This window comes from Dermochelys coriacea, chromosome 8 (genome assembly GCF_009764565.3).
Source record: "Dermochelys coriacea isolate rDerCor1 chromosome 8, rDerCor1.pri.v4, whole genome shotgun sequence".
Taxonomy (NCBI): domain Eukaryota; kingdom Metazoa; phylum Chordata; order Testudines; family Dermochelyidae; genus Dermochelys; species Dermochelys coriacea.
The window spans coordinates 39,128,028-39,155,553 of record NC_050075.1 but is presented as its reverse complement, the minus strand read 5'-3'; the positions used below and the strand labels follow the sequence as shown (position 1 = coordinate 39,155,553).

At 54.1% G+C, this 27,526-nt stretch overlaps 1 protein-coding gene across 1 annotated transcript in view; it reads left to right on the top strand.

Annotated features, from left to right (window-relative positions):
- Positions 1-8,045: 8,045 nt before the first annotated feature.
- The window catches only part of LOC119860072 (START domain-containing protein 10-like), an 86,717-nt gene continuing 67,236 nt past the window's right edge, over positions 8,046-27,526 (top strand). The window contains exon 1 of the mRNA XM_043490962.1: positions 8,046-8,228. Coding sequence (XP_043346897.1) covers positions 8,202-8,228 — 27 coding nt within the window. The 5' untranslated portion in view covers positions 8,046-8,201. The remainder of the gene's footprint in view (positions 8,229-27,526) is intronic.

The window sequence follows — 27,526 nt, the reverse complement described above, 5'->3', positions numbered from 1 at the left end:
TGATTTGGGACCCTGTTCTGCTCCTTGCACACCCCGAGCTCCCCACGTCCACTCCATGGCCCAGCTGATGCCCCCACCCAGCAGAGAGCTGGGAAAGGGGGAGACGCCGCTCGGCTAGGGAATATGCTCTGCTGGTCCCCCTCCCCCACCCAGTGAGTGGACCTTGCTGGAGCCCAGCTGGGCAGGGCTGTCCATGATTTTATAGCATCAGGGGCCCCAGAATGCTTCAGTACAGCTTAGGCACCTCCAAGAGCCTTTCCAACCCCCAGCAACCTCTGCTTTCGCATAACACAGGCCCTCCGCTCCTCGCCCAGTACGCACCCAGCTCCCAGCCCATGCATCCTCAAGAACCTTCTGTGCCACCAATGTAGGGTCCCCAGAGCCCAGGCATCCCCATGGAGACCACTTACATTTTCTTCTCCCTCTGGGAATGGTGTCCCCCTAGATGCTCTCCTTCTGCAAATGGTGTATCTCCCCTGCACTGCCTCTGCTTCATTGGGAAAGGCACCTGAAGCCTCTCCAGCACCAGGACAGATGCCCCAAGAGCCTCATGCCACCATTCCAGGCAGGGCAGGTTTTGCTCCCTCTAAAGTCATAGTGGGGGCACTCCTGCATGTGGGATTCTGGTGCTGGATGAAGGCAGGGCTGGGTCCTGTTGCACAAGGGCCTGCTTTGGCATGGCTGGGCATGGCTCCACATGCTGTGCAGGCTAGCAGCACCTGCACTCCTGGGGGCTGTTTCCCCCTGCAGTGAGTAAATGAGACATCAGACTAAGCATGGCCCTGCTTGCCTCTGCTTGCAGGTACCTGCCTCTCCACCATTATCTCTTACATCTGTTCCCAATCAAAGTGTAATTTAAATCAATTCTGGGAGGATAGTCTCTTCTCCTGCTACCAAATGCTATTGTTTTTCCGAGGTGCAGCCGCCTCAGAAAGGCTGCTAAGTGATTGCATGCCCTCCAGCTGCCCGCATCAGCTCCACTTCAACACATGTGGGCAAACCCCACAAACAAGCCCCAGCTCATTTCCTTGCAGCAGGAGAATGAAGTTGATTACATTTACATGACAAAGCATTAGGAGTGTTATGGAGCTTCCTGGAAGGGGGCCAGCAGCTCGCATGCTGAGTGCATCGTGGAGGAAAGGGGCTCAAACCTGCCCCAGTGGGGCCACTTCACTGGCTGCATAAAGGGCTGCCGTGGTCCAGGTATGACCCAGTGGGGCCTGAGAGTGAACCAGGCTGTAACTGCATGCTGAGCCATTTCTCTGTGCCCTTGGTCCGGGGTTGCGGAGTGTAGGTAGGGGGATGTTTGTGCCCCACATCCTGACACCTGTGCTCATGCAAATGGTAAGGGCCCAATTCACCGCTGCCCTGCAAACCCTTTGCAGCAGCAAGGCTACAGCAAGGCACCGGTGTAAGGACCCCTGGGGAATTCCCCTGGTATACCTATGTCTGGTGCAGCCCCAGCTCTGTGTTGCGTCACAGCAACCCTGGCACAAGGGCCTTATTTGTAATAGATAGGATTATTATAATAGAGACATTATAAGGGCACAAGAGCAAACTATCCCACTGAATAGGAAAGCTAGGGAGTATGGCAGGAGACCCCCCCTGGCTTAAACAGAAGATCTTCAATGAGCAGAAACTCAAAAAAGAGTTCAGAGTAGCAGCCGTGTTAGTCTGTATTCGCAAAAAGAAAAGGAGTACCGGTGGCACCTTAGAGACTAACAAATTTATTAGAGCATAAGCTTTCGTGAGCTACAGCTCACTTCATCAGATGCATTTGGTGGAAAAAACAGAGGAGAGATTTATATACACACACAGAGAACATGAAACAATGGGTTTATCATACACACTGTAAGGAGAGTGATCACTTAAGATAAGCCATCACCAGCAGCAGGGGGGGGAAAGGAGGAAAACCTTTCATGGTGACAAGCAAGGTAGGCTAATTCCAGCAGTTAACAAGAATATCAGAGGAACAGTGGGGGGTGGGGTGGGAGGGAGAAATACCATGGGGAAATAGTTTTACTTTGTGTAATGACTCATCCATTCCCAGTCTCTATTCAAGCCTAAGTTAATTGTATCCAGTTTGCAAATTAATTCCAATTCAGCAGTCTCTCGTTGGAGTCTGTTTTTGAAGCTTTTTTGTTGAAGTATAGCCACTCTTAGGTCTGTGATCGAGTGACCAGAGAGATTGAAGTGTTCTCCAACTGGTTTTTGAATGTTATAATTCTTGACGTCTGATTTGTGTCCATTCATTCTTTTACGTAGAGACTGTCCAGTTTGGCCAATGTACATGGCAGAGGGGCATTGCTGGCACATGATGGCATATATCACATTGGTAGATGCGCAGGTGAACGAGCTTCTGATAGTGTGGCTGATGTGATTAGGCCCTATGATGGTATCCCCTGAATAGATATGTGGACAGAGTTGGCAACGGGCTTTGTTGCAAGGATAGGTTCCTGGGTTAGTGGTTCTGTTGTGTGGTGTGTGGTTGCTGGTGAGTATTTGCTTCAGATTGGGGGGCTGTCTGTAAGCAAGGACTGGCCTGTCTCCCAAGATCTGTGAGAGTGATGAGTCGTCCTTCAGGATAGGTTGTAGATCCTTGATGATGCGTTGGAGAGGTTTTAGTTGGGGGCTGAAGGTGATGGCTAGTGGCGTTCTGTTGTTTTCTTTGTTGGGCCTGTCCTGTAGTAGGTGACTTCTGGGTACTCTTCTGGCTCTGTCAATCTGTTTCTTCACTTCAGCAGATGGGTATTGTAGTTGTAGGAATGCATGATAGAGATCTTGTAGGTGTTTGTCTCTGTCTGAGGGGTTGGAGCAAATGCGGTTATATCGTAGCGCTTGGCTGTAGACAATGGATCGAGTGGTATGATCTGGATGAAAGCTAGAGGCATGTAGGTAGGAATAGCGGTCAGTAGGTTTCCGATATAGGGTGGTGTTTATGTGACCATCGCTTATTAGCACTGTAGTGTCCAGGAAGTGGATCTCTTGTGTGGACTGGTCCAGGCTGAGGTTGATGGTGGGATGGAAATTGTTGAAATCATGGTGGAATTCCTCAAGAGCTTCTTTTCCATGGGTCCAGATGATGAAGATGTCATCAATGTAGCGCAAGTAGAGTAGGGGCATTAGGGGACGAGAGCTGAGGAAGCGTTGTTCTAAGTCAGCCATAAAAATGTTGGCATACTGTGGGGCCATGCGGGTACCCATCGCAGTGCCGCTGATTTGAAGGTATACATTGTCACCAAATGTGAAATAGTTATGGGTGAGGACAAAGTCACAAAGTTCAGCCACCAGGTTTGCCGTGACAGTATCGGGGATACTGTTCCTGACGGCTTGTAGTCCATCTTTGTGTGGAATGTTGGTGTAGAGGGCTTCTACATCCATAGTGGCCGGGATGGTGTTTTTAGGAAGATCACCAATGGACTGTAGTTTCCTCAGGAAGTCAGTGGTGTCTCGAAGATAGCTGGGAGTGCTGGTAACGAAGGGCCTGAGGAGGGAGTCTACATAGCCAGACAATCCTGCTGTCAGGGTGCCAATGCCTGAGATGATGGGGCATCCAGGATTTCCAGGTTTATGGATCTTGGGTAGCAGATAGAATACCCCAGGTCGGGGTTCTAGGGGTGTGTCTGTGTGGATTTGTTCTTGTGCTTTTTCAGGGAGTTTCTTGAGCAAATGCTGTAGTTTCTTTTGGTAACTCTCAGTGGGATCAGAGGGTAATGGCTTGTAGAAAGTGGTGTTGGAGAGCTACCTAGTAGCCTCTTGTTCATACTCCGACCTATTCATGATGACGACAGCACCTCCTTTGTCAGCCTTTTTGATTATGATGTCACTCTCCTTACAGTGTGTATGATAAACCCATTGTTTCATGTTCTCTGTGTGTGTGTATATAAATCTCTCCTCTGTTTTTTCCACCAAATGCATCCGATGAAGTGAGCTGTAGCTCACGAAAGCTTATGCTCTAATAAATTTGTTAGTCTCTAAGGTGCCACCGGTACTCCTTTTCTTTTTTCAAAAAAGAGTTTTACAAGAAGTGGAAACTAGGTCAAATTACAAAGGATGAATATAAACAAACAAAACAAGTATGTAGGGATAAAATTAGAAAGACCAAGGCACAAAATGAGATTCAACTAACTAGAGACATAAAGGGTAACAAGAAAACATTTTATAAATACATTGGAAGCAAGAGGAAGACCAAGGACAGGGTATGCCCACTACTCAATGACCGAGGGGGCGACGACAGACAATAACAAAAAATGTGGAAATGGCAGACATGCGAAATGACTTTTTTGTCTCAGTTTTCACCAGAAAGGCTAGTAGCGATTGGACGGCTAACATAGTGAATGCGGTATGATCAGAGGAAGGACAAATTAAAAATTACTTAGACAAGTTAGATGTTTTCAAGACACCAAAGCCTGATGAAATACATTCTAGAGTACACAAGGAGCTGACTGAGGAGATATCTGAGCCATTAGCGAATATCTTGGAAAAGTCCTGGAAGATGGGAGAGATTCCAGAGGACTGGCAAAGGGCAAATATAGTGCTAATCTATAAAAAGGGGAATAAGGATAACCCTGGGGAATTGCAGACCAGTCAGCTTAACTTCAGTACCCGGAAAGATAATGGAGCAAATAATTAAGCAATCAATTTGTAAACACCTAGAAGATAATAAGGTGATAAGTAACAGTCAACATGGATTTGTCAAGAACAAATCAAATCAAACTAACCTAATAGGGTTACAAGCCTTGTGGATGGGGGGAAGCAGTAAACATGGTATATCTTGACTTTAGTAAGGCTTTTGATAATGTCTCACATGACCTTCTCATAAACAAACTAGGGACATAAAACCTAGATGGAGTTACTATAAGGTGGGTGCATAACTGGTTGGAAAACCGTTTCCCAGGGAGCCGTTATCAGTGGTTCACAATCAAGCTGGAAGGCCATATTGAGTGTAGTCCTGCAGCGATCAGTTCTGGTTCTGGTTCTGTTCGGTATCTTCAGTGATTTAGATAATGGCATGAAAGGTACTGTAGTGAGGCAGTGTGGTGCCCCAACAACCCTGCTGAGGGAAGAACCTCCCCAGACACCAAAATGGGTGGAGACAGTGGATCCTGTGCCCGCCCCCAGAGGTCAAGGCGCAGGACAGGAAGTAGAAAAGCCCAACCCCAGAGCTCAGTTGGGTGGCAGCTGCCGGAGAGGTTAGATGCCTGTGGCCTGGCTCCGGCTTGGGAGACCCCGGCAAGCCACGGCTGACCTGAGGACCAGCCAGACCGGCCAATGCTTGTTGTTGGCTGATGCCCAGAGGAGCTGCCGAGCCTACCCCTCACCAGCTACCCAGAGGAGCAGCCAAGCCTACCCCTTGCCAGCTATCCAGAGGAGCCCATGGTGCTGGAACCCTCCAAGGATGATACCCTGACCCAGATACCCTACGAAGGGGAATCTGGAAGTAGCCAGGGGGCAGCCAACCCCAGTCTAGCTGCAGCACTGCCAGAGCCCTTGTCAGTGTGTTGTGGCCAGGATCCCCACTGACACAGCAGCAGGTCTTCAGTCGCTGCTAGGGCCCTGGGCTGGGACGCAGTGGAGTGGGTGGGCCTGCATCCCCCCTGTCACCCACCTCGTGGGTGACCGTCTCCTCCTCCCCCTGCTCCCTAAAGCTAGGGGTCTGGGCTTCTATTGAACTATTTTGCTCAGCCCCTGCCTGTTTGTTTGCTGCCCTGCCCTGACCCAGGGACTGGACTTGTATTGAACGGCTTGCAGGACCCAACCTGAAGGTCTGGGCCATAGACTGGGTATTCCCCAACCCAGCAGAGAGTGTAGTGAGTCGATGTGGTGTCCCACCACCCCGCCGAAGGACGAGCCCCGGCTGAGTTCCCTTACAGGTACATATAAAGTTTATGAACAATACCAAGCTGGGAGGGGTCGCAAGTACTTTGGAGGATAGGATTATAATTCAAAATGATCTGGACAAACTGGAGAAATGGTCTGAAGTAAATAGAATGAAATTCTATAAGGACTAATGCAAAGTACTCAATTTAGGAAGGAACAATCAGTTGCACACATACAAAATGGGAAATGACGGCCTAGGAAGGAGTACTGTGGAAAGGGATCTGCAAGAAGCAAAAAGTAATTCTTCCACTCTACTCCACGCTGATTAGGCCTCAGCTGGAATATTGTGTCCAGTTCTGGGTGCCACATTTCACAAAAGATGTGGACAAATTGGAGAAAGTCCAGAGAAGAGCAAGAAAAATGATTAAAGGTCTAGAAAACAGGACCTGTGAGGGAAGATTGAAAAAATTGGGTTTGTTTAGTCTGGAGAAGAGAAGACTGAGCGGGGACATAACTGTTTTCAAATACATAAAAGGTTATTACAAGGAGGAAGGAGGAAAAATTGTTGTTCTTAACTTCTGAGGATAGGATAAGAAGCAATGGGCTTAAATTGCAGTAAGGGAGGTTTAGGTTGGACATTAGGAAAAACGTCCTACCTGTCAGCATGGTTAAGCACTGGAATAAATTGCCTAGGGGCGTTGTAGAATCTCCACCATTGGAGATTTTTAAGAGCAGGTTAGACAAACACTTGTCAGGGATGGTCTAGATGATACTTAGTCCTGCCATGAGTGCAGGAGACTGGACTAGATGACCTCCTGAGATCTCTTCCAGTCCTACGATTCTATGATTCTATGGCACAGGACTGGGGCAGACTAGAGGCAGGCACGCTGGGAGAAGGAGGGCCAGGAGCGGGGATGGCCTGGGTGGGCAGACTTTCCCCCTTGCAAAGCCCCAGAGGGGCCATAGAAACAGGGGTATGAGTTAGAACAGCTCTCAGACTCCTGAATAGGGAGGCACAGGTGTCTCCCCTGCACCGGTACTTGCACCAGCTCAGGGATGAATCTGCTTTGAGGGGTGTGAAAACTGCAGCTAATGAGCATCTCTGGGTGATCCTGAGACTGGGCCATTGCTTCCGCGGGGCCCATCCATCCAGTGCTTGGCTTCCCCGGCCTCCACGCAGTTCCGATGTCCTGGGGGCAAACTGGACCTGGCTCCTTCTTGACTAGGGACAATGTCAGTGGGCTCTGTGTGAAGCCCATCCATGCCTGGCCCCAAAGGAACTGTTGCTCAGCGTGACTGGGCAGGTCTCCACACTCTGAGCAGAGTGGGAGCCCAGTATCCCAGTATTGCCTTCTGCTGACAGGAATGGCTGAGCTGGAGCAGAGTATGGAAAGCAGCAAGACCCAGGGTCAAGCAGGACCAGGTGGGGGGAGTTCTGTAATGGCGACACTGATTATAGTCTCTCTGATGCCCACTCACAGCCTGGCTGCATGGACTCGGCCGCCTTTTCCAACCCCTGGCCCCTGCCCTGCCTACCCCTCACACCTAGCTTGGGGGAGGGAAACTGTCTTACCCTAGCACTGAATGATCCTGCAGTCAGGTACACCCCATCACACTCCCATGGCCCAGGTTTCTGCTCCGCTGGCACAACCTCTTACAGAACCCCTGAATGGGGCTCAGGGCAACAGGGAAATGCTCTGTGAGCCCCACATTCCCCAGTGAGGGCACACTGCCCTCCTCAGGTGTGACAGCACCCACAGCTGTGCAAAGCAGCCACCAGGGCCCTGCCCTGCCCTGCCGTCTGTTCTGTTCTGCCTTGTCTCTCCCTGGCATGGGAGGGGGGTAGCAGGGCATCCCCCAGTGCTGAGGAATGGTTTGTCTCCCTCCCTGGGTTGGGATTCACCCCATGCGCTGTCACAGGGGTGGGCTCCGTTGTCTCTGTCTAATTAATGAGCATTAATCGCATGTAAACATATCCCCAGCTGTGCTGGATCCGGGGCCTTAAACTGCAGAGCCCAGGAAAGGGAACCTTAGCAACTGTTACTATGGCTGGACAGTCCTTTCCAGGAAATGCATTTGTCAGGAAGCAGGGCCAGTGGGCCTGGCAGGACGCCAGGGCAGGCACCCCAGCCATGGCAAAGGGAGCTCCCACCCCTCTTGTGAGCAGTGAGACCAGGCTAATGCTAGCAGCACAGAGCTGGCACTGCCCCCAGTGCCAGGGCAGCAGGGCACCTGCATGGTGGTACAGCCTGCATGTTGGGCAGGAGGAGGAGCTGGCTGGCATTGGGGACACATCCACGTGGTGCCTGGTGCATACCCGAGGGGGAGTGCAGTGCCTTGGACAATGGAGCTGGGGACCAGTGCAGGCAGCAGAGAAGGCAATGAGGAGCCCCCTACATGAATGCAGGGTAATGTTCAGCTCTGGAGGGGGGTGGCCAGAGCGAACCTGGCAGCCGCAGGGCTGTGTGAAGGATGCACAGTCGAAGGGAGGGATTACTGGACAGCGAAGGCAGTGAATGGGCAGGATGGGTTCTGGCTGTCAGGTGACAGAGTCAAGGGGCACTAGAGGGAAGGGGGATTAGGCCAGCTAGCTTGGAAGCAGCCAGCTCCCCTTCCTGGGGCTCGGAGGGGACCCCTGCTCCCTGGCTTCACCTCAGACCCAGTGGTGATGGGTCCAGCTGACAGCTTGAGGGAGAGTCTGTGACTGAGGACAGCAATAGCCGAGGGGCAGCAGGACTCTTGGCAGGGCTGGCACCAGTGCTTGAATTATGGGGGGCAAGTCAGAGGGCCCTGAATGTCAAGCTGCTTTAATTTAACCTGTGGTGAGAGGAAGTGGGCCATGACACGGAAGTGGGCTGATAGCCCCTACAAGCAATAAGGGCCACCCCAGGCTCCCCTGTGATTGGTGCGCTGGCGGCAGGGCTCTTCAGAGGCAAAGTGCTGACACCAAGCTGAGCTTGGAAGGATGTTTGCTGGGGTCCCGAATCTCACTAGAAACACACAGCATGCAGACTAGGCCAGGAATTTGGAGCTCCGCTCCTGCGGGCACCTGAGCTCTGACGCCGGGTCCTGCTCAGCCTGTGGGGGCTGCCAGGGGAGCCCAGAGTCTGTGTCCTTCAGGTTGTGCTTGGAAGCATGCAGGATTGTGACCTTTTGGGGCTTTGGTCTGCAGGGGTGGATGTGACACTGAAAAGGTGAAGCGGTTTCCCCGGGTCCCTGCTACAGCCTGGATAAAGCAGAGGGAGCGGCAGCTCAGGGGCACTTCCCAGGGAACGCTCACCAGGTGGTCTCCTTCCCCAGGGCAGTGGCAAGCAACAGGAATGGGCGTAGGGTGACCAGGTGTCTGGTTTTCAACCGGAACACCCAGTTGAAAAGGGACTCTGGCGGCTCCGGTAAACCCCGCCGACCGAGTCGTTAAAAGTCTGGTCGGAGGTGCTGCACGGCTAAGACAGGCTAGTCCCTATCTGTCCTAGCACTGTGCTGTGCCCCAGAAGTGGCCAGCAGGTCCAGCTCCTAGCTTTGCACTCTGCTCCCACCAAATTGGGCATGGGCTCCACACTCCATTGGCCTAGGACCTGGACCTGCTGGCCACTTCTGGGGTGCAGCATGGTGCCAGGACAGGCAGGAAGCCTGCCTTAGCCCTGCTGCGCTGCTGACCAGGAGCCGCCTGAGGTAAGTCTGCACCCTAGCCCTGAGCCTCCCCCAAAACCTGGAGCCCCCTCCTGTACCCCAAAACCCTCATCCCCACCCCAGAGCCTGCACCCGCAGCTCAGAGCCCTCACCTCCCCTGCACCCCAATCCCTTGCCCCAACCCAGAGCCCCCTCCCACACCCTGAACCCCTCATCCCGTGCCCCACCCCAGACCGCTCACCCCCTTCTGCACCCCAACCTCCTGCCCCAGCCCAGTGAAAGTAAGTGAGGGTGGGGGAGAGCGAGCCACCAAGGGAGGGGGAATATAGTGAACGGGGGGAGGGGGCCTCGGGGAAAGGGTGGGGGAGGGGAAGGGGCAGGGCTAAGGTGTTTGATTTTGTGCCATTAGAAAGTTGGCAACCCTATGTGGACAGGTTCACACAGCTGGGGCATCAGCTACTGCAGGCAAAGCTGCCTGCTGCCCTCTTGGCGCAAGCCCAAGCCTGGGCCCCAGGCAGAAGGCACTCAACCTGGCCCAGCAGGTTGGGGAGCAGGGAAGGGGCCAGGCCAGGGGCTCTCTGGTGGCTGCTCCCAGCATGGCCAGGCTTCTATTCATGCTGGCAAGACTAAGAGCCAGGTGCTGCCCAGCCTCAGCATAGGGTGGCCCCTGGTTTAAGGGATGTCCCCTGACCATGTTAAACATTAAGCTGAAGCTTATGCTAATTGCACTGTATGTTCACTGGAGAGATATGTGGGTGCCAAGGGAAACAGAGTTTCCCTAAATGTCCCCTATTGTTCATGAGGTTTTCCCTTGTGTCCATCCAACAAAGGGGGTCACTCTGGCCATGAACAACCCTCACCCAGGTCAGCCCCCGCCCTACTGCCTGCGCCAGGTCTGTCACTCAGACCCCTGGGACACTGCAATGACTCCAAGATCTCTTTTGTGAATGGTAACAACTAATTTAGACTCCACCAGTTTGTATGTATAGTTGGGATTATGTTTTCCAATGTGCATTACTTTGTATTTTTCAACATTGAATTTCATCTGCTCAGTCACCCAGTTTTATGAGATCTCTCTGTAACTCTTCCCAGTATGCTTTGGACTTAACTATCTGGAGTAATTTTATATTGTCTGCAAATTGCCACCTCCCTGTTTGTCCCTTTTTCCAGAGCATTTCTGAAACGTCCTCTATTGTCCCTTTGCTACTCTGTCCTGGCTGGTTGATTGTGGTGCTGGGGGGGGGCGCTCTTGAGTCTCAGCTGGAGCTTCAGGCTGGAAGGGGTGCCCTGCCCTGGCATGTTTTGATCCTGTCTGACTGTGTCCTGGGCCACCCCACGTCTGGGCCAGGTGCCCACTCCTCTGCCTGAGCAGCCCTGTGATGGAGTAGACAGACAACCCTTGCTTCAGCAACCTGGCCTTGCCCAGGATGGATGCTTTGGATGGTATGTGCTAGGCAGAGCTGGGTGAACGTGGGCATTGCTGGTCTTGCCAGCAGGCTGCAGAGCCAGGCATAGGCATTGCACTGCCACCCAGGGACAGGACTGATGGCCTGCGTGGGGACAGGGAGCAGGGCTGGGGGTGAAGGCAGGTGAGCCCTGGTCTTCAGCGGGATGGGGGTGTGAATGGCAGTAATGAGGTTTGCAAAGGTCAGGGTGCTTGGCGGCGGCAGCACTGTTTCTGTAAATGTTATTTTTCTAGCTCACTGCCCTGTAACTCTGACTGTTGTGCTTAAGTCAAACAAACAGTGGGTTTTAATCACACCCGCACACGGCTTCACACGGGCTTTCCCTCGTATCTCACATACTTACCTGTGTCCCACATCCCCCAGCCTCCACATTCCACAGCCCCCCCACAGCCCATGGCCCCCCACAGCTCCCCACATGCCCATAAAGCATCCACGAGGCCTGCTGTGTACATTCTGTCCCCCCGAATCCCCACATGCCACATCCCCCCCCAATACCCCACATACCTTCCATGTCCCACATGCCATCCCACAGACTTCCCCACCTGCTGGCTAGAAAACCCCTCAGCACCACCTGCTTCCCACGTGCCTCTCACATTGAACGTGCCCCCCATCTCCCACACCACGCTCCCTGTGGTCTCTCATTTCATGTGAGTGCATGTATCGCTGGCCATGACCCCAACCTGCCTCCATCCCTCAACAGATGCTCGTCCCCCAGCCTAGCCCCCCTCAATGCCCCCACCAGCACCAGGTGACACTCCAGCTGGGGCGCTGGCCTCCCCTGGAGCTTCCTGCTGGTTTTCCCCTGTAGCAACACGCCAGGCACACTGGGCAGCGGGGCACAATGTGCTGATGCCAGGAAGCTTGGCAGGGTCTGACTCTCAGTACACCCCATGGGCCTGGCAGAGGCTGAGGTGGGGGAGGGTAGAGCTGAGGGGCTGCCTGAAGACCTGTTCCTTCCTGGCAGGAAGATTGGACAAAGCGTAACTCAATTTGCAGCTGCAGTGCAATTTGCTGTGCGGGCCCCATGCTAGCCTGGGTGGCACCTGCTCCTCAGCTCACCGTTCAATTCAAGAGAAAAGGAGGGCGCCCCTCCTGGTGTAGGGGTGCCTGGTGCCGGCCTGGGAACTCGCTTCCCATCACAGCCGCCACCATGCTGCCAGCATGGCACAAAAAGCAGTGCAGGCTGGGGCACCGGTGGGCTTCTTTGCCACAGTGCCAGCTGGGACTCCAGCCTGTACGCTCCCCCAGCACAAAGCCTTGCCCCAGCATCCTGGGATGGCATTGCCAGAGGTAGAAGCTGCAGAGACAGGTGCCCTGGCAGCCAGCCCAGGAACCCCTAGTATTATGGGGAACCCGCATCTCCTCAACCCCCCAGTACAAAGCAGCCCATCCAGAGTCCCACTACAGAGCACCAAGGCAGCACTGCCAACCCCACCCAGCTCTGCCTAGCCTCCCCAGCTCTCCCCTACCCTTGTTTGGTCTCTCCTGCTTCCTCCTCCCCACTTCCAGATTAGTGCAGTCTCCCCTCCCCAGTATCCCCTCCAGGTGGGAGCCTGAGACTGGGCACCACACCCAATGGCCTCCTCTCCTCCGCCCCTGGGCCTGGCACACACAGCTCTGCCTATGTGCCACAGCCCAGCCTGAGTGCAGAAGGCTGAGCATAGGAGGGCCAGGAGAAGGGAGAAGGCCAGCGGCACATGGGACTCCCAAGCCAGCGGTTTCAGGAGAGGGCATCAGTCCAAGGCTCGAATGGGGCAGGGATGGGACCAGCAACAGCATCCCTTTGGTGCTGGATGGGAAAGAGAAATCACCCACTGGGGAGAGACAGAGAGACCCTGGCTTCCCCTGGCTGGAGCTGAGTGTGCAAAGCACTTCCAGAGCCAGGGAGAGAGAGAGACTTACAAACACCTCCAATGCTAGGAGAGAGACCGACAGGTGTGTGCACATACAGTGCTCAGAGACAGACCTGGGTGGATGGGTGGGGAGGGCCAGAGACACGCACACTTGGTTGTATCATGCTATTTATTTTAAAGCAGATTTAATAATTGAAGTTAATGAGAAGTTCTGCTTAAAAATTGATGATTGATACAGCTTAGAGCGGGGAAGTCAATTAGTTTTTGTCAAGGTCCAAATTTCTTGGTCAAGGTCTAGTGATAGTCCAGACTTCAGAGAAAATAATAAAAATAATAGTAACAAGAATGGTAATAGTACGTAAATAAAATGATTTGGGGGTCCGTTCAAAAGCGTTTGGCAGTTCAGATTTGGCCTGCTGGCCGCCTATTGACACCTCCTGGCTTAGAGCATGAGAGAGAGAGAGACACACACACACATAGAGAGGGAGGGAGATATGTTCCTGCCACAAAGTTTGCTTTCCCTGCTAAGTTTCTGGTTAGTCCTGTCTGATGGGTTTGCAGCCAGCGCTCCATGGAGCTTATTCAAAGGCGGCATAATCTTTCTAAGCAGCAAACAGAGGGCCGACCTGCCATTCAATTCCCACCAGACACAGCACCGCGCCGGGAGAGAAAAACGCTTAGGGGACTCACAGCGCAATCTTGACAAGGAGCCTGGAGGGCTGTGGAAATCCTCTCTGCAGATGAGCTGAGAGGTTTCTCCACCTCCCCTAAAGCCTGCGTGGCATTTAGTCCAATAAAAGGCATTATGGCGAAGATGGCATTTTGTTCTGGCATATCTCGGGCTTCCTTACTGGCCCCAGCTCTGCTGGCTTGATATGAAACGTGAGTCTTAGGACAGGGTAAGGCCAACAGGTGCAGAGCTGTCTGTGTTTGCAGGGATGTTTTACAGGCCAAGAAGAAGGAACAAAACCTGAGATAGGAGGAGTGGGGAGGGATAGTTCAGTGGTTTGAGCATTGGCCTGCTAAACCCAGGTTGTGAGTTCAATCCTTGAGGGGGCCATTTAGGGATCTGGGGCAAAAATTGGGGATTGGTCCTGCTTTGAGCAGGTTGGACTAGATGACCTCCTGAGGTCCTTCTAACCCTGATATTCTATGGTAGGAGAGAAGGGGGGGGCGGGCGGATTTGTTGCTATCAGTGCTGAAAACCTGCTGGAAGGCTCCCCACTGAACACAGGGCCAGAGGAGCCGACTGCCCCTGCTGTCTGCTCACACCCCATTTCAAACAAACCGCTGTCTGTGTGCTGTCAGGTCCAGGTTATCAGAGCACTGACAGCACATGTGGCTGTGAGCCAGAGCCTGGTCGTGTCTGAGACACAGTAACGGCCTTCAGCCAGGAGTCATCCCTAGCCATGGCAGCCCAGGCCTGGCACCCCTGCCTGCTGGCCGTCGGCACAGTCTCTGTGCCGGAGTTGTGGGAAAAAATTTGCTTCATCTCGCCGGCATATCTTTCAGGCAGAGTACAGAACTTCACAGCTCCTTTCTGGAAGGCGAGGCTTCGCCGGAAAAGCTTGGGGTTGGCGGGTTAGTCCCAGCCTCCAGGATCCATCAGGGCTGTTTTGTGTTAGATGGATCTGAGCTCTCTTGCTACAAGTTGTCAGGGTCTGGCTGCTGTTTGTCAGCCACTGGTGCCTGGTAGTTCTGAGCAGACGGTTTATGACTAATAATAACTTACATTTATACAGTACAGATCCCTGCACCCTTCTCTGGGATGGAACACAGCAACCAATGAACAACAGCACCACACTGTTTAGGGGAACACTGCATCCCATTAGGGACTGTAAGGGGAGTTTGTCCTTATCTTGGTGTCCATTGCCATAGTATATACCGTATACACATGGCCCATCCACACCAGCCCCCAGCAGGGCCAGACAGCCCCAACCCCTCTTACTGTAGTTGCACTCCCCGGAGCAGTGAGGGCCTCACATGATAGAATGCAAAAAGAAAAGGAGTACTTATGGCATCTTTTTTTAGTCTCTAAGGTGCCACAAGTTCTCCTTTTCTTTTTGGAGATACAGACTAACACGGCTACTACTTTGAAACAGGATAGAACGTCACTCCTCTCGCTGGGCGCCAGCATGGACATGCTGTTCTCATAGAAGGGGCCTGATTTACAAGTGCCAGGAGCTAAGTCTTACGTCTGTCTGGTACCAGGAGCACAGTGCCCCAGTGGGCAGGCAAAGCAGTGCTCACTGTGGCCCCATCTCCGCCCCCCCCCACACAGAACAGGCCAGGGGGGCACAAGGAAAAACCCCAGATATCCCCCCAGACACAAGTCCTCCCTGGCCTACTTTCAGGGCAGCCCATTCTGACACAGTATGTGTGGTGCAGCAGCCCTGTATTCACCCCACAGCCATCCCAGGTACCAGGGGAGCAGGGCTCTAGGGCACCTGCTCCCTCCATTTCAGCCATTCTGTGCCACAGTTCCTCATAGACATGTAGGCACCTAACTCCCATGGCAGGTGCCTGAATCCCTGACAAGCTGGGCCTTAGCGCCTCCCCAACACCCCAGCACTTGGAAGCCTCCCATGGGGGCACTGAGCCAGCCTAGCGCTGCTTAATTGCTGGGACATGCCAGCCCTCCAGCCCCAGTGGCTCCTAGATCTGCAGCTAGGCTCCTAATGCTGAGGCTCCCAGGGCAGGGCTGCCACCAGGCCAGCAAGGCTGGTGAAGGGGTCAGCTTCTAGAACTGATTCTCTAGCATCTTGTTACAGGGTACGTTAGCTGCCCAGCAGCTGCTGGACCGTGCCCTGCAGCAGCCAGACGCTCCCTCCGTCTGTCCATTGCAAGATCCTTGGAATTTGTGAGGGAGCATTCTGGCCTTCGCAACACCTTCTTAATGTCCCAGACAAACACCGCGGGGAGCAGCCACTGGCCCAGCCTCAGCCTCCAGGGAGAAGAGCAACAGCACAGGGGAGTGGGCTGAATGGAAACCAGACCACAGCAGGGGAAGAGGCAGCTGGGGGATCAGATGTCCTGATTTTATAGGGACAGTCCTGATATTTGGGGGGTTGTCTTATATAGGTGTCTATGACCCCCCACCCCCATCCCAATTTTTCACACTTGCTGTCTGGTCACCCTAAAGGCAGCACAGCAACCCCACCCCCCAGGGGCCTACACAGCTCGCTGACCCCACCCCCTGGGCCCGACTCAGCACATAGACCCTGCCCCCCATGGCCCTACACAACACACTGACCCCCCCCCCAAGGCCCACCCCCCAGGGCCCTACACAGCTCACTGATCCTGCCCCTCAGGGCCTTACAGACATCAAGTGTTCCTGGCTTTCCCAGCAGCTCTCTCCTGTGACAGACTTTGGGGACTGGATTTTTCATAATGTGAAATGAGCTGTACCAAACTCATAGCACCTTGAATTGTACCTTGAAACTGATCTGAAGAAATGGGAGTTACTGGAGAAGCAGATCTGCTCCCCAAAGTCCTGGGAAGGTGCACACAGAGGGACACAGCGGCTTCCTGCAGCCTAAGGCACTGCTGCATGGCCTGGAACCCGCTCCTGAGGCTGCATGGCCTGGAACCTGCCTCGCTGTAGAAGCTCCATTGCTCATGAAATTCACACCCTGACTCAAAATGATTCTCTAAGGAGGAACAGGGCACTGTCCCAGGGAGGGGAGGCAGTTCCTAGGATTCAAAGCCTCCCCCCACCAGGGCCTGTCCCCAGGCTGGTGCCTCCATCTGGTGCACACCCCTAGGCTGGGCAGCAGGGGTGAGGTGGGGTGGGGTGGGGAGTTGTGAGTGACAGTATTGGAGGAAAAAGAAAAGGAGTACTTGTGGCACCTTAGAGACTAAAAAATTTATTTGAGCATAAGCAGTGTTTTCCACTGCATGCATCGGATGAAGTGAGCTGTAGCTCACGAAAGCTTATGCTCTAATAAATTTGTTAGTCTCTAAGGTGCCACAAGTACTCCTTTTCTTTTTAGAGAAAAGGAGTGTGCCTGAAGGCTGAGGGCCTGGCTGACAACAGAGCATGGACTTGGAGGTGCCCAGCAAAGGCCAGTAGACATAGGGCCGTGGGAGCTGCCTCTGAGGGCGCAGAGCGGGAGAGGTGTGGCCAGGGAGCCCAGCTGGGAGTTTCCACAGCCATCTGCTCAGGCTGCAGGAGAACTGGGAGCCCTTTCCAACTGTATTGGCCAACCATTGCAGAGTAGCCTGTGAGGGCCAGTCCTGCCCTAGGCCCCCAGGGATGTACTCATGGAGCTCAGTGGGCCTCTGTCCCCTCTCCTGTGCAATCGGTGCACCCCAGAGTGGTGCTCTGCACGCTCCCAGGCAGCTCCTCCACACCTGCTGCAAGGACACTAGCGCCTGGCACGAAAGGTGGGGCAGAGAGCTGCTGCCTCTCCCACGCCAGCCCAGGCTCCCAGCAGCCATCGCTATAGACACAGCTTCTTGACTGGGGAGCAGGGCACTAAGCACATCCCAAACTGGCCTCCTGTGGAGAAGCAGCATTGCCTGATTGAAGTGCTCCATGGGAGGGTGAGGGAGGGCGGGAGGAAGCACCATCAGGAGCTCCATTGCAGGGCAGGGAGGAAGCAGAGGCAGGGCTCCCAATTATACGCTCTGCAGGGGCATCGCTGAACTCCCAGAAAGCGCAGGAGCAGGGGGATGCAGCTGTGCAGGGGCAGTCCTGGCCAATGCCCCCGGGTCTGACCGCTGGGAACAAGTGGAGATGGGCCCCTGGGGGGGCTGCCCACGGATGGCCTGAGGGATGTGATCCAGCCCTTACCATCCATCCCCCAGCAAACCCTCCATCAGCCTGCCAAGAACTTTCACCTCCAGTTATATGTGGCGTTTTCCCCAAGCTCTGAGGGGTAGTGACCAGAGTGCCAGATGCACCAGCAGGAGTGAGATTCACAGGCAGGACCCTTCCCTAGCATCGCCCATCCTCCGCCTCCGATGGCTTGGGGCCTTCACTCTTCTCCCACAGGCCTCAAATGGCTTGTGAGGAGAAGAAGCCCAGACCTTGACAGGCTCCCAGCATTGACACACGGGGTGATAGCTCTTGCTTCCTGGCTGCAGCACCCATCACCATTTAATTAAGTGCGGCTGCAACTTCGCTCTGCTTTGTTTTCTCCATGTTTCATGGTGCGGCTGCTCTCAGCTTCCCTGCTGGGCGAGCACTGCCTGGGGATGGGGACCAGCCTGTGACACCCCTGCATGCACAGCAGGTTGGGGAGATGCTCTGGGAATTCAGAGGCTCCTGAGGCCCTGGGGAGGGACAGGCCCAGAGCCAAGGGCCTGCAGCGGGAGGGGCCATCCTCACAGCTGGCTGGGCCTGGCACCAGGGTTCTGAGCCTCTCCAGAGCAGGCACTGCTCCTGCCCCTGGCCAGGCTGTTCCTCCTTGGCCGCCTCCTGGCGACTAAAGCCAGCACCTCTGAGCAGGAGCAGAGAACCCGTGCCCCGAGGGCCCGATGGGCTGGGGACCAGGACGTGGATGGGGCGCCACGCAGGGCTCCCAAACCCGCTCCACAGGCTCAAGGAAGCCTAACATATGGGGCAGGGGCCAGGCAGATCCATGCTCCAGGAGGGATCCATAGGTGGGCTTGCCTACCCCAGTTGTATGGCAGCGTGACTTCCTCTGCAACCAGCTCTGCCTTCCCCACTCCACCTGCTCCATCCACCACCCCTTCCTCCTGTTCCCCATACCCCCTGTGAAACCTGTGCCCACCCTGTGGCCCCTTTGTTCCAGCCTGGCTATGTGAGGGACTCTGGGACACCTGACATCTCTGACTGACCCAGGAGACCAGGGGCCAGCTGCCACAGAGCCAGGGCTGCTCTGCACTGCACCTGTGTCCAGCCGCCAGCCCACCCCAGGCTGAGTGCATTGCCCCATCCAGGCCCAGTGCGCCAGCTGCCTGGTGCATCCCCTGCCGCAGCAAATGGGGCTGGAGGCTGCTCTGTGTCCCCACTCTCCAGACGATCAGCAGGGATGGGCAGGAAGCTGAGTCTGGTACTCGCACAGGGTGCCCCCACTGGGTCTGCTCCAGGGAGCTGATGCCATAGCATCCCTGCCCCAGAGGTAGGGTTGCCAACCCTCCCGGACTGGCCTGGAGTCTCCCGGAATTGGTATCGATCTCCTGGTGACGACTGAAAGCAATCCAGGCGATTTTAATAGGATATTTTAAGAAAATGACATTACAGCATGTTGGAGGGCGGGGGGGAAAATCTCCTGGCATAGCTTCAATCAGAGTTGGCAACCCTAGGGAGGCCGGGCAGCAGTAATCCAGAACTGGGAAGGGTGGGATGAAGAAGTGAGCCCAAGCCCAGCAGGGAGCAGTGTTGTGCTCATCTCCCAGTATGCAGCGTCCAGCTGCACTGCAGCGACTGCCCCGGGGCTGCACATACCAAGGGGAAGGGCTCCCCTCCCCACATCCTAACACACCTGCCCTGCAGGCTTGGCTACTCAGGGACCAGCTGAGGGGTGGAAGCCAAGTGTCATATCTTGGACCCCAACCCAGCATCAGGGGACAGCACCCTGGCTGTTCCTGCTGCCCCTAGGACCGGATTAGTGCTATCTGTCAACCATGGTCTGGTCGCAGCTCCAAGGGAGAAAGGGCATCATCACATCTTCACTGTGGGAAGGGCAGGACCCAGGACTTGTGGGGGGCAGGACTGGCAGTGCTGTGGGAGGGGTAAGACTCAGGCCTGGGACTGGGGCAGCTGTCAGTGCCCCCTGCAGGGGAATGCTGTGGGAGGGGCAGAGCCCGGGGCTGGGGGGGGGGCTGGCAGTGCTTTAGGAGGGGTGGGGCTCAGGCCCGGGGCTGGGGGGGCTGGCAGTGTCCCCTGCAGGGGAATGCTGTGGGAGGGGTGGGGCTAAGGCCCGGGACAAAGGGGCGGGCAGTGCCCCCTGCATAATCCCTTGTTCCTGTGAAGCTGCTCTGTGAGCCGTCCTTTCCCGTCTCGCTCTCAGGTTGCTGATCTCGCTGGCTCTCACCAGATGGCCTCTGTTATTGTGCATCAGGAAATAGCTGGGGAGCAGCTGGCACTGGATTTCAGCTCCCAGGCTGAGAGAGACACGGGCCATTTCCTAGGCAGCCTCTTCCAAAGCCCCAGCATGATCCTGCTAGGCCCTGGAGGAGGGTCCCGCTCCTGGGGAGGGAACTGTCTCCTTGACCAGACCCGCCAGCTGGGAAAGCGTGTTGCTTTTCAGCCACTCCCTGATTAGAGCAGTCACAGGAACCCACAGGGGATGGGCTGGGGACACCTGAGGGCACCTCCAACCCCAGAGTGGGTAATTACATACACATGTCAGTGCCCTGCTCTCCTGCCAGCCCTGCACTCCAGAGACAAGGTGACAGGCATGTTATGGGCCCTCATGGGTTCTCAGGCTGGGCCTGCAGGGATCTCCCTAGCAGCCTCTTTGTCTCTGCTGGCATGTGCGCTGCCCCCTGCTGGAGCGCATGGTCTGAACTGGGCGGGTGCCCTGTTCGCTGGGCTGGTTCCACAGCCCTGAGCCCTGCCAGGAGCACGTACCCAGTTAGAGGGCACAGAAGCCTGCCTGGGGGCAGGGACCACCAGAACTTCCAGCCTGCGGCCCCACAGGATGTTTCCGAGAGCACAGGGATTGATCCAGGGTCTCATCCCATCTGCTGGGGGTGGAACGCTGCACTCTTCTGCCCTGACACCCCCATTGGAGTGGGATGGCACCGCTCATACCCAGCCATGCATGGCACTCCATTCCTACTCTGGCTGCAGTTGGTGGGGTCACTGGGGTCCCTTCCCTACCACACCGTGGCTGTGCATTTAGCACTAGCACTGCTGAGAAGTGCCCTGGGCAGCCTGCAGCATTGCAGATGGGTGGATAGGGGGGCTGTGCCATCTCTGCTTGGCTCACTGGCACAGCCCTGGGCACTCACTGTCTGCAACTGCAGGTGCTGACTGCAAACTGGTTTCCAGGATGGGTTTCCCAGTGCTGCTGCTGCTTTTTATGGAAGCACAAAGGCACCATCTGGTGGGAACCAGCCCCGGGGTGGGGCAAGGCAGGGCCTGCTCCAGGAAGGCCTGGTGCAAGGGTGGACAGATAGACCTCCAAGGCACAGTTCTCGCTCGGGGGCAGAGCTGGCTGGCAGGGATGGCCCCCAAGCAGTGCTTAGTACAGGACTGTGTGTCAGGACACCTGTGTACATGCCATGTGCAGAGAGCCTTGCTTGTCACCATGAAAGGTTTTCCTCCTTTCCCCCCCATGCTGCTGGTGATGGCTTATCTTAAGTGATCACTCTCCTTACAGTGTGTATGATAAACCCATTGTTTCATGTTCTCTGTGTGTGTATATAAATCTCTCCTCTGTTTTTTCCACCAAATGCATCCGATGAAGTGAGCTGTAGCTCACGAAAGCTTATGCTCTAATAAATTTGTTAGTCTCTAAGGTGCCACAAGTACTCCTTTTCTTTTTGCGAATACAGACTAACACGGCTGCTACTCTGAAACCTGTCAGGGGAGCGAAGCTGTTATGGTGTGCATGGGATGTGCCCGGCTGTACTGGGTCAGCGTGTTGCTGGTGTAGTGTTTGTGACAGGGTGTGCACGGGGAAGGTGTTGTGTAATGTCTACAACACATGGCACCAGTGAGAGTCCATCAGCTCTACTTGGTGTCAAAACCAGGCATGTCAACTCCCTGCCCCAACAACACACAGTACCGCCCTGTCCCCACACCACACTGCACCACACTGCCCCCGCACCACCCAGTCCCCGCATCGCCCCAGCACCACACAGCACTCATCCCAGGCTCATCAGCTCCACATACTGCATCCGCAGCACCCCCAGCTCTGCGTCAGCTGCACAAACAGCAAATGCTCCATCAGCACTTCAAAGGCACCAGCACCTGCTAGAATTGTGTGAGCGAGCTAAACATAGCTCTGTGGGTGAGTGCCTGGCCTGGGAGGGGGAGCTGGGAGTGCCAGCCCGGGTGGCCCAGCATGCACCTCGACAGGGCTAGGAGGTCAGCCCCAGCTAGAGAGGGGCATGTGCTGGACACAGGGCCCTGGGGGAAGGCAGGAGCATCCTGCCCAAATGGGGCAGGGGCAGGGCAGATAGAGACACCCACTCCAGCCCATCCGGGCCTTAGTTCCCAGCCCCGAAACCAGTGGGGTCCCCTCAGAGCCACTGGGCTGGATGAGAAGGAGACAGCTCTGCTCTGCTCCCAGCTCAGCAGAAACCTCCTTCCTCCCTGCCTTCGGGTCTCCTCATGCCCCCATCCCTGCATCACCCCACCATCCCATATCCTAGACAGTGCTACTCACTGTGGTTCAGGAGCCAAATTAACATATTTAACATTAACATTAATAATTAACATTAACAAATCAGCATTACCCAGAAGAGCCACCAATGTGTGAATTCAGGGTTTCATTTACTAGAGTACTATATAGTCATATTAAACAGTAGGGCAGAGGAAGTAGTTTTTATACACATATATATTATTCTCACAGCCAAACGACTGACCAAGTATTATTATTTGATCAGCTAATTGGTTAATAACATAGTAAAAGCCTCCTGATTGGTTAAAAATTAAATCACACAATGTTTTAATATCATGTGCTGCAAAGAACTGCAGGAGATCCATTAAAGAGCCACTTGTGGCTTGCGAGCCTCAGTCTGAGTATCACTGCCCTAAGACAACTGGCAGCTAACTGGTGCTGGCATTTGACAGTGTGCTTGCTGGCCATTAGCATTCAGAGAGATGTGTGAGTGAAGGAGGAAGAGGAGCCCTGAGCCACTGTTCCAGGCTCTCTGCACACTCAGGGAGATAGCAGCACTGACACTGGCTTACCTTTGGAAGGTTTTGTTCCCAACCACGAGGGCTAGAGATTTGCACAATCACAATATGCACCATGCACTGGCAGGGCAGAGCAGACAGGGACAGGGTCCTTAGCCCTGGTTCAAACTGGTTAGATTTCAGAGTAGCAGCCGTGTTAGTCTGTATCCGCAAAAAGAAAAGGAGTACTTGTGGCACCTTAGAGACTAACAAATTTATTTGAGCATAAGCTTTCGTGGACTACAGCCCACTTCATCGGATGCATGCAGTGGAAATGACGAAATGATGTATGCATCCAATGAAGTGGGCTGTAGCCCATGAAAGCTTATGCTGAAATAAATTTGCTAGTCTCTAAGATGCCACAAGTACTCCTGTTCTTTAAACTGGTTAAAGGAAGCCCTGGATTCCCAGCAAGGAGGCAAGGAGCAGAGAGAAAGCCAAGGCCTAGCCATAGTGGTGTGCCAGGAGGGACAGCAGGATGGATGACGGGGGCACCGCCATAGATTCATAGATTCATAGATACTAAGGTCAGAAGGGACCATTCTGATCATCTAGTCCGACCTCCTGCACAGCGCAGGCCACAGAATCTCACCCACCCACTCCTATGAAAAACCTCACCTATATCTGAGCTATTGAAGTCCTTAAATCATGGTGTAAAGACTTCAAGGAGCAGAGAAGCCTCCCTCAAGTCAACCATGCCCCATGCTACAGAGGAAGGCAAAAAACCTCCAGGGCCTCTCCAATCTGCCCTGGAGGAAAAATTCCTTCCCGACCCCAAATATGGCAATCAGCTAAACCCTGAGCATATGGGCAAGATTCACCAGCCAGATACTACAGAAAATTCTTTCCTGGGTAACTCAGATCCCATCCATCTAATATCCCATCTCAGGGGATTTGGCCTATTTACCCTGAATATTTAAAGATCAATTACTTACCAAAATCCCATTATCCCATCATACCATCTCCTCCATAAACTTATCAAGTAGAATCTTAAAACCAGATAGATCTTTTGTCCCCACTGCTTCCCTTGGAAGGCTATTCCAAAACTTCACTCCTCTGATGGTTAGAAACCTTCGTCTAATTTCAAGTCTAAACTTCCTGGTGGCCAGTTTATACCCATTTGTTCTTGTGTCCACATTGGTGCTGAGCTGAAATAATTCCTCTCCCTCTCCTGTATTTATCCCTCTGATATATTTATAGAGAGCAATCGTATCTCCCCTCAACCTTCTTTTAGTTAGGCTAAACAAGCCAAGCTCCTTAAGTCTCCTTTCATAAGACAAGTTTTCCATTCCTCGGATCATCCTAGTCGCCCTTCTCTGTACCTGCTCCAGTTTGAATTCATCCTTCTTAAACATGGGACACCAGAACTGCACACAGTATTCTAGGTGAGGTCTCACCAGTGCCTTGTATAATGGTACTAAAACCTCCTTATCCCTACTGGAAATGCCTCTCCTGATGCATCCCAAAACCGCATTAGCTTTTTTCACAGCCATATCACACTGGCAGCTCATAGTCATCCTATGATCAACGAATACTCCAAGGTCCTTCTCCTCTTCCGTTACTTCTAATTGATGCGTCCCCAATTTATAACTAAAATTCTTGTTATTAATCCCTAAATGCATAACCTTACACTTCTCACTATTAAATTTCATCCTATTACTATTACTCCAGTTTACAAGGTCATCCAGATCCTCCTGTATAATATCCCGATCCTTCTCCGAATTGGCAATACCTCCCAGCTTTGTATCATCTGCAAACTTTATTAGCACACTCCCACTTTTTGTGCCAAGGTCAGTAATAAAAAGATTAAATAAGATTGGTCCCAAAACTGATCCCTGAGGAACTCCACTGGTAACCTCCCTCCAGCCTGACAGTTCGCCTTTCAGTAGGACCCATTGCAGTTTCCCCTTTAACCAATTCCTTATCCACCTTTTGATGTTCATATTGATCCCCATCTTCTCCAATTTAACTAATAATTCCCCATGTGGCACGGTATCAAATGCCTTACTGAAATCTAGGTAAATTAGATCCACTGCATTTCCTTTATCTAAAAAATCTGTTACTTTTTCAAAAAAGGAGATTAGGTCTGTGTATCATGGATCCACGGCCTGGGGCTGTCTCATGGCTTTGGAACAGTCGCGGGGAGGACCCCTCAGAGTGTCAGCCCCCAAAGGGTCACACTCTCTCTGGGTAGGCTCCTGGGCTTCACCACCTCCTGGAACCGAACTTTGGAGCCTTCAGCCCCCCTGCTTCATGCTGTGAGCTCCCTACAGTGAGTCCACCTGGACTGGGTGCCTGAGAAAGACTTACATGCCCAAAAGGAGCAATACACCCCTAAATTCCTCAGTTTGGAGTGACTCTCAGCCAGCGGTGTCAAAGTAGGAGGGTTCATTAGATATTTGGAACACAGCATAGAGAGTCCTTGGTGAACATGGAGCATAGAAAGTTACAGAATAGTCCACATGGGTCAATCCAGAGCCCCTTGACCCCTCTTTTGTCCCAGTCCAGAAGCATCTCCTTCCAGCAGCCCACACTTAACAACCCCACCTGGCCCCTCCTCAGTTCTTTGTTTGCCAGCTAGTCACACCCAGCTAACTTCCTGTGGAGGGGTCAGCCCTCCCTGGTCATTAGTTGCCAGTTACCAAATGTCCAGGCAATTGGAGTGCTATTGTCTTCTCAGGCTCTCCATGGGCATGGGCCCAGGCCCCAGACAGCCAGGCATCAGTCACACCTGGAGCTCTGCAAAGAGTAAACAACCTTTCCCCCCACCTAGTTAACCATGCACCACATAGGGGAAACTGAGGCACGCACCATACCCATACAAAACATTATGAAAAATTCCCACTTTGTCACATTGGGTATTGCCTGTGGGGTTGTAAAAATGGAAGTTGGGGGGAGGAGCACAGAGAAGGAGAGACAGGGGTTGGGAGACAAGGGCTGAGTGGTACATGGGTAGCACATGGGGGACAGTGGCTAAGGGAGGGATGTGTGTCAGAAGGGAGATGGGGGGCTGGGAGTGCTGAGGGCCAGGTAGAAATACTGCACAGGAGCCCACAGCCTGTGTGTCCCCCTTACTGCATACTCCATATAAGATGCCAATCCTGTCTTCCTGCCCTAGCTGAATGCAAGGGGAGGAGGTGTTGGCAGGATTACCAGGATATCAGGGACAGAAGCATGATTGACCTGGGGTGCCGCTCAGAGGCCTTCCCCATGAAGCGCTGTCTGGGTGTCTGTCACCGTCTGGCAGTCTGTTTGCTAATTGCACTCGGGTTTGTCTTATCTCTACCTCTCCACCTGGCCCAGTAGTAACTTCCTTCTTGCGCTGTGTGCTCTGCCTGTAATTACACAGCAACCGTGGCACTCTGCTCTCCCAGCCAAAGCAGCTCACCTAAGCCGCTTCCCTGTTCTGCTGCTTTAGCCACAATATATGTGTGGTAGAAGCTGCTGCCTGCAATCCCTGGGAGCCCTGAGGGCGTCACGCCCCCGTGCCAGGGCCAGACCTGCTGGGGGCAGGGCTGAGCAGCTACAGGAGTCCCCCTAACATGCAGAGTGCCCCCTACTGGGGGGTAGTGCTGAGCAGCTGCAGGCTCCCCTGCTGTCATAGCACCCCTGCTTGGGGAGCAGGGATGGGCAGCTGCGGAATGCCCTCAAGTCCACAGTGCCCCTGCTGGGGGATGGCAGGGCTGAGCAGCTGTGGGCTCCCCCATGGCGAGGCGAAGAAGCGTGCCATGGAAATGAATCTTCACTACCAATTTGCTGCCCCCTCGTCCTCTATGCCGCCTTGCCTCATTTTCTCCCTCCCACTCCCCTGCTCTCCGGGGTGGGCACAGACGGAGAGGAGAGGCACATCAGGCATTAGCAACAGCAACTCCAGTGATCAGTCAGCTCTAGCAATTAAGTGGCTGCAGCAGGGCCCCTGGTGCTGCCACGTCAATATCCCATTAGCAGAGAGTCCCATCCATTATCTGCAATTGGCTGGGCCCAGGGAGATGGGGGCACTGGTCCCTCTCCATGATTCGGTTTTAGATTCAGTGGTGGCGCTGAGGCCCCATCCGTCTTTCCCTAACGGTGAGGGTGGACGCTGGTTCCATCCCAGTCCTCATTACCAGCAGTGCAGCACAAGTCGGGCTCCGCTGCTCAGACACACAGGAGCCATGAGGTTGGGGAGACAGGTTCAGAGCCGAGGACAAAGCGGGCAGAACAAACACACCATTGGCAAAGAACCAGGAAAGAGTCGTTCTGCAGGTAGAGCCTGCGACTGGGGTGGGCGCCTGGACTCTGCCCCCAGCCTCTCCTCAGTTGTTCAGCGTGGCAGAGGTCTGGTCAAAGTGCAATCTCTAACATTCTCCTCCCTGCTGCCCTGTGGCTGTGATCCTATGCCTGGTGCTCCTGGGGACTCCAGCCACCAGGCCCTGCCTGGGCACGCACTTGGCACAAGCTTTGGGCACACACAAATGCAAAGGGGAGTTTGCAAAGCAAGCGCAGCCATGTGCATGCACGCAACAAACTCTGCAGCATCCTGCAAATCCTGACTGGGTCCCTGGGCTTGACAGCAAGACAGATGCTAATGTAGTCAACTCCACAGCAGGGGGGCTGCGCACTGCAGCTCTCCAGCCACCCTCACCCCCAGCTGCAGGCTGCGCGTGCTCCTGGCATGGGGCTCTCCTCGGTGGGCCCACTGATGCCTGTCCATTCCCAGGAAGTCACAGAGGCTGTTGCTTGGGCTGGCAGAAATAAAGGGGCAAATACCCTTAAGTCCAGGGACTCGGCAATTCCAGTAAAAGATCCCCCAGCAGTGCCCAGACCAGCCTTAGGGGCAGCACAGTGCAGGGTGCAAAGGTTCCTCTGCCCTGGGGGGCTCCTCAGCCTCGTGCCAGGGAGAGCCCCCGGCCCACCGCTCTCCCACAGGCCAGCAGCACCCAGCCTGCAGCCCCCAG